Source organism: Chaetura pelagica, unplaced genomic scaffold (assembly GCF_000747805.2).
Source record: "Chaetura pelagica isolate M959 unplaced genomic scaffold, ChaPel_1.0 scaffold7, whole genome shotgun sequence".
NCBI classification, from domain to species: domain Eukaryota; kingdom Metazoa; phylum Chordata; class Aves; order Apodiformes; family Apodidae; genus Chaetura; species Chaetura pelagica.
Window position 1 is genome coordinate 3,794,448 of NW_009953920.1, and position 11,789 is coordinate 3,806,236.

At 38.3% G+C, this 11,789-nt stretch overlaps 1 protein-coding gene across 1 annotated transcript in view; it reads left to right on the plus strand.

Moving 5' to 3' along the window:
- Positions 1 to 11,789, plus strand: part of SLC12A7 (solute carrier family 12 (potassium/chloride transporter), member 7) — a 49,437-nt gene that overhangs the window by 31,111 nt on the left and 6,537 nt on the right. Inside the window, exons 16-21 of the mRNA XM_010001535.1 lie at positions 424 to 592; positions 4,606 to 4,801; positions 5,130 to 5,299; positions 6,279 to 6,410; positions 8,075 to 8,182; positions 10,953 to 11,066. Of these exons, the coding sequence (XP_009999837.1) occupies positions 424 to 592; positions 4,606 to 4,801; positions 5,130 to 5,299; positions 6,279 to 6,410; positions 8,075 to 8,182; positions 10,953 to 11,066 (889 nt within the window). The remainder of the gene's footprint in view (positions 1 to 423; positions 593 to 4,605; positions 4,802 to 5,129; positions 5,300 to 6,278; positions 6,411 to 8,074; positions 8,183 to 10,952; positions 11,067 to 11,789) is intronic.

Below are 11,789 nucleotides of genomic sequence, written 5' to 3' on the forward strand. Positions count from 1 at the left end.
TCAAGATGATGATAATTAAGAATTGAAGAGGTTACCCAGAGCTGAAAATATTTCTGTTTCTGGAGGTTTTCAAAATACAACTGGTTGGAGCTGTGAACGAACTGAAGTGCATTCAGTGTTTAACTACTTCAAGCAGCAGGTTGAACTTAGCTGACTGTGGAATGGTGATACTTTTCATTCAGTAATTTCATTGGTAAAACTGTTCCTTAAGGTAACTTTTCAGATGATGTTGTGGTGGGTTGTGTAGGTATTCTGTACCTGAAGTGTTGTTGCTGTTACAGATTATTTCCTTGCTTGATAGTTTAATGTGTTCCATGGAATTAAGCACTTAACCTGCATTTTATTAAGTGTTAAATTTAATTTTCCAATTTTTTCTTGCTTTTCTGTTTCTGTATGTGTGTGTGTTAACTTTTTTTTTGTCAGACCTCAACTTCTGGTTTTGTTAAACTTGGATAGTGAGCAGCTGGTGAAACATCCTAGATTGCTTTCTTTCACCTCTCAACTGAAGGCTGGTAAAGGACTGACAATCGTGGGCTCTGTGCTTCAGGGAATCTACTTGGATAAATGTACAGAAACTCAGAAAGCTGAAGAGGTATGTAAAAGACAGCTTACAAACACTTAAACTTCCATTAGTATTTAAGTGTTGAATCTTTGTGAATTCATATCTTGAGTTAGAACAAAGTGTTGTAAAGGATTGAAGAAAACAAACTTTTTACTCACAGCATAATCAATTGTGATATAAAAAATAAGTTGATGTGTATAGCAAAATGCTTTATAAAATGCCTCAATAGGATGAGGCAATGCTTATACTTCTTTAATACTGAGAGCCCTGGGCTTACAATCAAATTATATTACTGAAAAAGCCAAGTGATAGACTTTTAACAGATTACCTTATAAGAAAAACAGATCTATTTAATGAAAAAAGTAACGTGTTCAGCATAATTTAATCCTCTGTACATAGATATGATATTATTTTCTACATTGTCCTACTAATATATAGCAGAGCTAGGATTAGGAACAGACTTTGCCAGAATCCTACTCTGTTGCTTAACTGTAACCTGCATCCTTCTTGAGATCCTTTATTTATTTATTTATTTATTCCTATCCTATGTATTCCATATCTCCAAAGAAGGCAGGGTGAGGTAGAAAAAATAGTACAAAGTCAACATAATCTAAGATGACATCTAACTGTACTTCCAAACTTCTTTTTTTTTCTGAGAACTTGTCAGTATTTGACTGTGCTCCCCAACTGAAAATATATAGGCCTTGAAAATATCTGAACTTAATTTTAAATTGTCTCCTGAAGGAAAAAGGCAAGTGAATACACTTAGCTTCTGAAGATCTATTGTTCATACAGCTTGGATGTTCAATGGAAGGCGAATTTCCTTTTTGTTTGGTCCTAAGCAACTTGTGTACTTCTTTGTTTAATCCAGTATTAGGATAACTCAGATAACTATATTTGCTTACCTGCATAAACTCTCCTAGTCCTAATTTTATAGAGTTATCAGTTGAAATGTCTACTATTTTGATCCAAGTTTTTTTCAAAGCTGTGTAAAAACTGTGATTTATTCAGACCTGGTATCTCTAAAATGGATGAGCATTTGAATTGTTGAAATGGAATTAAACTAACTGCCCTTTTCCTCCCAGCTTTCTTTTTTCTCCCTTTTGGTATTCAGAGGTGTCCCTAATGGTTTTTAAAATAAAAAAGAATGAAGCCAGATGACCTAGCTGATATGACACGAGAAGGCTCCAAGAAAGCCATTAGCCTGAAATGGTGGTGGAAAATATCTATCAATGACATATTGTGAAAGTAATTGTTTTTAAGCTGTTGCTGTCAACATGTGTGAGTAGTAAACAGTAGACTAAGAACACAATTAGGCCTCTGAAATTAAAACAAAGAAAATCATTAAACAGAAACTGTTACCCATGAGGATCTGAAATGTTACCTATAGCTGGATTAACTGGAAGTCAGCTACATTTTTGAGAGATGAAACAGGAATGGATGGAGACATAATAATAGAATTATAGAATGGTTAAGGTTGGGAGGGAACTCAGATCATCAGGTTCCAATCCCTAAGCAATGAGCAGGAACGCCTCACACTAGACCAGGCTGCACATCCAACCTGGCCTTAACCACCTCTGGGAGGAGGTGTCAACAGCCTTTCTGGGCAACCTATTCCAGTGCCTTACTACCCTCATGGTGAAGAATTTATTCCTGATGTCTAACCTAAATCTCTCCTCTTTCAGTTTAAAACCATTACCTCTTGTCCTGTCACTATACCCGCTCATGAAGAGCTCCACACGGCTTTCCTGTAGGCCCCTTCAGGTTCTGGAAGGCTGCTATAAGGTCTCCCTGGAGCCTTCTCTTCTCTAGGCTGAACAGCCCCAAGTCTCTCAGCCTGTCTTCATAGCAGAGGTGCTCCAGCCCTTGGATCATCTTGGTGGCCCTTCTCTGGACCCTCTCCAACATATCTGTATCTTTCCTGTGCTGAGGGCACTAGAACTGAACACAGTATTTCAGGTGGGGTCTCACCAGAGCAGAGTAGAGGGGCAGAATCACCTCCCTGGCCCTGCTGGCCATGCTGCTTTTGATGCAGCCCAGGATGCAGTTGCTCTCTGGGCTCCAGCACACACTGGTGGCTCATGTTGAGCTTCTCATCAACTACCACCCCCAAGTCCTCTTCCTAATCCCTGGGTTCTTAAGAAAGTCAGACGTGGTGTTAAGATTGAGGAAACTATTGGTTTTAAAATGGAACTAAAGATGAATTGTCAAAGTTTGAGGCTTTATTGGTTTTGGAAAAGTTTAGTTAGAAAATGTTTCTAGAGGATATGTAGGAAATAAAGGCATCTCCTGTTTGTCTTCTAAAAAGAAAAAAAGTATCTATTTAAACTGATATGACACTGCAGATATTGTTTGCCCAGACTTGTTAGCTTTGCTGCCAAATTATCTGAAGGCTTTTTCTCTGTTCAGGATTTCTTATGTGAAGCCACACTGAGCCAGTGTCACGGTTTAACTCGGGTTTGGCAATTCAACAAATGACAATAGTGCTCTCTATGCCCCCCTCCTCCCACCCAGATAGGGAAAGGAGAGAGAGAATAAAGAGAGACTTTCCAGATTGAAAACTAAACTAGACAGTTCTTATTAAATGCTAGTGATAAAAGAAAGTATGTACAAGTATATACAAGTAGGTGCAGGAATGTGCAAACCCCTATTGCTTCCCCTCACCCCCAGCAACTCCCACGGCACTTCCCCTGAGTTGTGGAGAGTCCCAAGAAGGTCCTGGACTGCTGCTGGAAAGAGCAGCAGAATAAATAGAAGCTGAGGGCAAAGATACAAGGGCCAGGAATGCACGGGCCTAGGGATCAAAGGAGATGGATAGACAAGAGTCCTTCCTGGATCCTGGCCGTGGACGGAAGAGAAGATATAAGGGACTTGATTTCCATGGTCCCAGAATTTATACCGAGAGTTATGCATATGTGGGATGGAATAATCTGTTTGATCAGTTTTGCCAGCTGTCTAGTTCACTCCTCCTTACTGAAGGACTGTAGATACAACTCTTCTGCTCTGTTGGTGTCCAAAGCAGCAAATCCAACAAGTGGAGCAAAGTGCCCTTGGTCTCAGCAGTAACTATAAACATTTGGGCTTTATCAGTCCACTGGCTGGAAAACTTGCTCCTACTTTCAGCAAGTGTGCTGCTTAAAAGAGACTGCACTGAAGAAAAAAAAGTAAAAAGAAAATTGGCTTTGTCCTGGAGTGTCAGGCATTCTGTGATCAAATCTGTTCCTCATGGTTTTTGATGGAAATTTTACTGCTTCCAAAATTCCCAAGTTTGATGTGCTGGTTCTTCCTTCTAAAAACAGGCTGATCTCCCATGCAAGTCATCGATAATGATGGAATTTTTTAAGTCATGCCATCAAAGCAGTAAATGCCAAAACTGATGTTCCTTCATCAACCTTGATACCATTTTTAATGCTATTCTTAACTTACTTGGTTGTGTGTCTCTATGTCAGTGTTTAAACAAAGGGGAGTTATGTTGAAATTAAAAGGGTGTGGGAGACTTAATCCACTCAGCTTGTCTTGTCATTCTTCAGCCAGTGATTCCACTTGTCTCCTGCACATCTGTTTTTCCATGTTGGGAGCCAATAAATAATCAGCCTCTTAATGTCATAGTTTTTAAGGAGCTTTGGTGACCTTTTCTGAAGTGCTTGGCACCACTTTTTTCCAAACCCTTCCAATTCCAAAAGAAAGAACTTACCATTCCAAACATACAGTGCTTTGTCAGTCAGCAGTTTTGACTTTACCTGGAGCAGCACTACTGTAACTTTGCCAATATGGTTTGACTCATATCTTGTTCATTCTTCTTCAGAAATTAAAGGTCTAATAATTAAAGTAATGAAAAAACTGTGTGTGGTGTCTTTTGGGGAGGTGGATGTTTTGGGCTTTAGTTGTCATAGAATCGTGTTCTCTCTTGTGGAATTAGTTTCTTGATGTTGGTTGTATTTTGTAGCTAATGTTTTGCTCTTATTTCGTGCTGTTACTTTTGATGGTGTTTATTACCAGTGTTGACTGTATTTCCTTCCCCACATATAATTTTCCTTCCGCAGAACGTTAAGTCCTTAATGGGAGCAGAAAAGACTAAAGGGTTTTGCCAGATTGTGGTGTCTCCTAATTTCAGAGATGGAATCTCCTATTTGATTCAGTCAGCTGGTCTAGGAGGGATGAAGCACAACACAGTCCTGATGGCATGGCCACAGTCATGGAAGCAGACAGAGAATCGTTTCTCCTGGAAAAATTTTGTTGGTATGTATCTGTTTACTTTCTCCTATGCATTGTAATACATCTATGTAACTAGAGTATTTGCTGTGTGGAGGAAATGTGATGCTGAACGTCCACTGGGCAACTAAGTATTTCCCCACATCTGATTTCATGTGGAATGGATTTTCTCGGCCATCAGTCTCTTCAACCATGGCTTCTCTTGTTTTTCTCCTAAGCAGGTTTGTCACTAAACACAGGATGTTCCTCTTTTACCTCAGCAGAATCTGGGAGGAATTAAACTTTTGAATTGAAAGCAAAATCTGTGAACGAAAACTGGAAGTTCTTGATGGAATGTGTTATTTTTCCCTTGCAGACACTGTACGGGAGACAACAGCAGCTCAGCAAGCACTGTTGGTGGCTAAAAACATTGATTTATTTCCAACAAATCAAGAACGTTTTACTGAAGGAAACATAGATGTGTGGTGGATTGTTCATGATGGTGGTATGCTGATGTTACTGCCTTTTCTCCTTCGACAGCACAAGGCAAGGACAACAGAAGATGGCTGGGGTTTCATTTTCTAGCAATGAGTAGCTTTAAGTGTTTCTAGAACTCTTTCACCTTGATAGATTTATGCACGGTCATTGCAATCATTGTTGTGAAATGTTATAATGTTATATATGTTTTCCTAAATATATAGGAGTCAGAGAGTTGTAGTCAATGGGGCAGAATCTGGTTGGAGGTGTGTGACTAGTAGAGTCCCACAGGGGTCGGTACTGGGACCGGTGTTGTTCAACATCATCAACGACCTGGATGAGGGTATAGAATGTACCCTCAGCAAGTTTGCTGATGACACTAAGCTGGGAGGAGTGGCTGACACACCAGAAGGCTGTGCTGCCATTCAGAGAGACTTAGACAGGTTGGAGAGTTGGGCGGGGAGAAACATGATGAAGTTCAACAAGGGGAAGTGCAGAGTTTTGCATTTGGGGAAGAACAACACCATGTCCCAGTACAGGTTGGGGGCTGAACTGCTGGAGAGTAGTGTAGGTGAAAGAGACCTGGGGGTCCTGGTAGACGGGAGGATGACCATGAGCCAGCAATGTGCCCTTGTGGCCAAGAAGGCCAATGGCATCCTGGGGTGCATTAGAAAGGGTGTGGTCAGTAGGTCAAGAGAGGTTCTCCTCCCCCTCTATTCTGCATTGGTGAGGCCACATCTGGAGTATTGTGTCCAGTTCTGGGCCCCTCAGTTCAAGAAGGACAGGGAACTGCTTGAAAGAGTCCAGCACAGAGCTACTAAGATGATTAAGGGAGTGGAACATCTCCCTTATGAGGACAGAGCACTGGAACAGACTGCCCAGGGAGGTTGTGGAGTCTCCTTCTCTGGAGACATTCAAAACCCACCTGGATGAATTCCTGTGTGATGTACTCTGGGTGACCCTGCTCTGGCAGGGGGGTTGGACTAGATGATCTCTCGAGGTCCCTTCCAGCCCCTAAGATTCTATGATTCTATGATCTTCCTGATAGGTTTGGAGAAAATGTAAAATGCGTATCTTCACTGTGGCTCAAATGGATGATAACAGCATTCAAATGAAGAAGGATCTTCAGATGTTCTTGTATCATCTTAGACTGAATGCTGAAGTGGAAGTTGTTGAAATGGTATGTTATGGGATATTTTTTAGCTGCAACTGAGACTAAATTTGGAAAAATTGATGTAGCATTTTTGAAACAAATTATGTTAGCCCATATATAAAAACGTACAGATTGTAGTCTTACCAAGAACAAGAAGTTTTTTTAAGCAACATTTTCTTACCATGTCATAATGTTAGTGTATGTGGTAGTGAGTTTAATGGTTTTGTCAAGTAGAGTTGAACCATTTTGATGTTTTTACGCCTACTGTATCTGAGGACTAGCTCATTCAAGGAAGAAAAGGCATGAATTTTTAGCAGGCAGTGAAATAGAAAGATGAATGTGCTTAATCTAATAATTCATGGCATCCAGCCTGACAGAGGATGAACTGTCTTTCCAACTGTTATATGAATATCTCTCTGGAATAAGGCATCGCTAGGCCCCCATGAGGGTATGTCAGTAGTTTTTGGCATTGCCAGCATCTTTGGCACCAAACAGCAAGACAATGTAGCTAAAGATTCCTAAGTCAAATAGTGACAAACCAGATTTTGTATCTTTATTTTCCTTTTTAAATACCAGTGATAAACTGCTAAAGAGAGAGGCCTAAAGCGACAGTCTGTCTAGACCTGCTTTTTCTTTGGCAACTAAGGAAAAATTTCATTTCCAGCACTTGAAAGTGCATAATGTCCAAAGTAAGAACAAATAAAATGAAAAACCTTCTAAAACCTTCTAAACTCATTCTGAAGAGAAATGAAGAAGATGGGTCAACTGGTTCAAAACTTCTACTACCACCAGTTCCTGAAATGAAGAAAAACTAACAAAAGGTTTTATCATGCTAATCAGCCATAAAGCAAATCTTAGATATTTTAAAATTACTCCTGAAAAAAATTACTTATTAAAAATTATATTAGTATTTTGAACTAGGAAGTAAGATAAATAATTTTATTTATGTATTTTATTTCTGTTTTATTTGGAGTACTGAAAGTAAAATACTAAAATGCTGTGGCACGTGCTGGTGAGAGATGATGAACAGAGTGCCATAAAAAGGACTCAGCCCTAGTTGGATTTTCAGCAAAAGATAGTATAGGAAGCACAATTTATTCTTTTCTGACATGGGTCATATTTCACCCTGAGAATCTTCCAAAAGATAAGAGAGATGTTACAAGTTGGTGATGATGCTGATAACTGCTATAGATTTTTACATTGTATTTTAGCTTTGATCTATATGTCAGAGTGTATTCATAAATACTTCTATTTGTGAACATTTCTCACTGGCGAAAGGACAATGTGTTACTTTGTAGCTCCAAAGAGTTTTTCAAGAAACAAGTGTGCGCAAGAGGCTGTAATGCAGACCCAGTTTAAATCGGTGCTTCCAACCCTTTCTGATTTCTGCAGCCTGGGTAGAATAGAACCATGGAAAGTCTGTCCCAAGTACCCAAAATTTAGATTAAAATCACATTGATAAAGTGATGTGTTGCTATAGTAGGATAGTTCATTGCATGAGATTGCTGTTTGAAGATGAAGTCGTAAGAATGAGGACGGAAAAGACATATTGGTTAGATGCTTGAGATGACTCCAATGCCATAAATACATTCAGGACTGAATGAACACAGGAATTAATGTGATACACTGTCTGAACATTGCTCCTTCGAGTAGGGCTTTTCTGATGTCTCTGATGTCAATCCCTTTTGCAGCTTGAAAATGATATTTCTGCGTTCACGTATGAGAAGACGCTCATGATGGAACAGCGATCTCAGATGCTAAAACAGATGCAGCTATCAGAGAATGAAAGGGAAAGAGAGGTAGGGACTTTGGCTTGCCAAGATGTTCTGTGAAAAAATCTGAAAGTTATGTTTCTTGGCCATGACTTCTTAGCAGTTTCCAAATAGTCAAAATGCTTCTATAACTGCATTCAATGTTAGTTCCTGGCAAGGTGAAAATAATGTGGGGAAAAAACCCCAAATCCATTAAATCCTTTTTTATTTGAACAAAATTTTAAGAGTTCTACTGTTAAGGTTAGCAAAACATTTGAGTGCCACTGTGAAACACATCCCTAGCATTTCCAAACTTAACATATATCAGTAGCTAAGATTCATGATTATTCAACTGGACTGATTAGCTTTGCTTGTGACTTGGTCTTTTTCAATTCACACCAACTACTTTTTTGGTTTCTGTATTATTTTGAATGTGTAATGTACCAGCTAATTAGGCTGACTAACTTATAATCCTATGATACCAACGTGGGAATGCTACATTTGCTGCTCCCCTATCCTTAGCTCTCCCTGGTGGTATTTTACACATTGTAGTGACAAGCTTCATGGACCTGTATTTTCATTACTAGTTGTAACTTTAAAATCTTTCTTTATTTTGGCATGTACTTATACCCTCTCATTTATTCTGTACCTATCCCATTATTATCAGCACCTTTTAGTGATGTAAAAGTCAAAAATGCTTTGACTTTGGTATCGCTTAATGATTTCTTTCCCATGCAAAGTAAGATCTCTACTGTGTTGAACTACTCATTCATAAAATAACAAGGATTTTTTCTTGAGGCATTTTTTTGTCTACTGATAATTTTAACTCCTTATATTCCTAAGCCTTTTTGGTGCTAATCCTACAAATCCATGCAGTTCCTGTCTCCACACACCCCCCCCCCCGCCCCGGCCCCTTACTTACTCTTTTTTCCATTTTGCAGGATTTAAGGTTCCTAAAAATGCCTGGTGTTGCTACAAAGATGTGCTGCTGTAATTTCTTTCTTCTCATCTGTGTCACAGTAGTTTTCTTTTGATCAAAGCCTGCCTAACATTATTTAAATAAAAAGCAAGCTCTCCTGTACTCCTTACTCAGTGTTTTTAATTTTTTCTCATTTCTTTGTTGAACCCTAGTATTTTTCCAATAAAGTTAGAGTGATTAACCAATCTATAGTAGGTTTTTAAGGATTTAACTTCCTCATGAATGCTTTATGAGTTGCCCAAGGACATAAAGCTGTGTAGTCTACAGCATATAAACGGTAGTGAAGACATAATTTTTTTTTCTCATCTCTTGAGTTGTTGGAATCTACACTACTTCAGAGTGTTGTTTGCTTGGAACATTTAATTTCTTCTCCCCTCCCATGCGTTTTTGTTTATTGCTTGCTTTTATCTGAGTGTAACCATTATAGGTTAGTATGTTCCTTCATATCAGGCAGGGTAAAATCTGAGATGTTCAAAATACCATTGAATTTATTTCATGGAATTAAGAGTAAAATCCTTGATGATTCCTAGAACATGCAGTACTTATTTCCTGCCTCTCCGAGAATAAAAGCCATATCCATCTGTTGTTTCTGATTTGGATATCTTAATCTACCTTGTTCTTTTGTATTTTCATCCAAAAGTGTTGTGTAGTTATTTCTTCACTTCCTATGAGCTACAAGTTGAGTACAAGCATTCAGTGTACCAGGCCATTTCATAATCTGATAATCATTTCTTACATGAGGTGAGCCATCACCTCTAATTTTATGATGACCTCCAAAACATTTCTCTCCTTAGTATCACTAGAACAAATTAGTATTGCTTTTGTTTTCATTATCTGTCTTCAGACTTTCAAATATAACCCTGTTATTCCAGCTTTAAATGGTGCTTGTAGTTTTTTTTCTCCTGTTACCAACAAGATTAGTATTTTCAACTTCATTTTTGTGCTTGCTTGTACCTCTTCAAATGAGGTTCAAATCTTTGCAAAGAGAATTTGGTTTTGCACAGCATTCTTTTGCTGTTTCACTCATAGGCCTGCTCTTATTGCCAATGAATCACCCTCTTCTCTTCTTGTCACTTTTTAAAATGCAATTTTATTTGATCTTGCCCCTGGGTTTTCTTGTGAAACTGAGGCACAGAGACTCATTGGATTTTTGTTTCCTTTTTTAGAAATTTGGCTGATTTGCTTCTACTCAAGTGTAGATATAACACATGCCTGTAAAGTGTAAGGTCTGCAGACTTTGATGAAACTGCCAAATGTTTATTTATTTGTAATTATTTTACAATACTGCCACAAAGATGAAAGGAAGTGTACTGCCTCGTTGACCTGCCTAGGGGTTGTTAGCTTCCTTTTCTGGCTGGTCCTGACTAATTACTGTTGAGCCAGGTAGTGATATTGTTGGAGCTGCAGAAATGTGGGTGCATGTAGGTGAGGAGCAAAATTATAGTTTGGGAATCACAGGGAAATAAATAAATATTGAGAGTCAGAAAGCAGCTTTCTCATCTGCTTAATTTTTTTTCATACTTTTGATTGTAATAGAGTAAAATCAATTCATTACATATTGAAGGGATGTGACCTTCACAAGTGAATATCTGAAGTATAGTCTAAAGGATTCAATTCATGTTTTTACAAATCTCTGAAAGGCTTCATATCTAATTGCTAAACATTCCAAGAAGAGCCCCATACAAACGACATTTGTAAAAACAAACTGAGTGTATAACAAGCTACAATAACAAAACTCAATCTATTTAAATGAAGACAGTTTGTTTTATTTTGGATGATATGATAATCTGTTTTTTCTGTAGTCTGTTGGTTTAGTCACTGGTAACGTTTTTGTCCCAGATTCAGAGTATCACTGATGAGTCTCGAGGCTCAGTCAGAAGGACAAGCTGCTCCAGCCCACAGTCCATTGGCCAGGATGGGCAAGCACTGACTAATGATTATCAAGAGGAGGAGGTAGACGTAGTACTGGCTAGATATATTTTCCCATTGCAACACTTGAAGTGCCACTATTGCAAACTGAACTACAAATGAACAACTTGATTGTTCATTGTTATAGAACAGTTCCTCATAAATTTTAATTTTACTTTTTAAAAATTAATTATCTTACTCCATTTTTTCTCTACATGATGCTTTAATGACATGAACAGCATCCTGTTTTTCTCACACTTATTTTGCTTAAAAGAAATATTTCTATTTCTGAGACTGCCTGTTTAAGAGCCAGAAGCAAAGATATTTCTTCTGTCTCTTAAACTTGGTGTTTCATTAATAAGCATAATTCAGGCTTTCACTTTCACAAAGCATTGCCTTCCCTTAGAGTTCTTAAATTGAAGTACTGAAGTTTCTCGAGACTGTATAGATATACTAAGGCTTTTAAAGGACATTTCTGTGCTTATTAATGAAATGAACTGATGTAATCAATGGTTTTAGTGTGCACTTGAAGTGTTGCTCATATGTAAAGGTGTGTAGCCATTGTAGAAATGCTGTATACCTTTGTGTTTCCCTTTCTTCATGAAGTAGGAGAACATCATGTTGTATTCTGTGTAATTAATTTGGTGTCATAATAGCAGCAACAAGAATGTGCTTTTGTTGTCTTTGCATTTTTATAAATGTTTGTGATAGGTCCAGAATTTCTCTTGGTTTCACTGTCTTTCTAAAAATGGCAACCTTTCTCCTGCT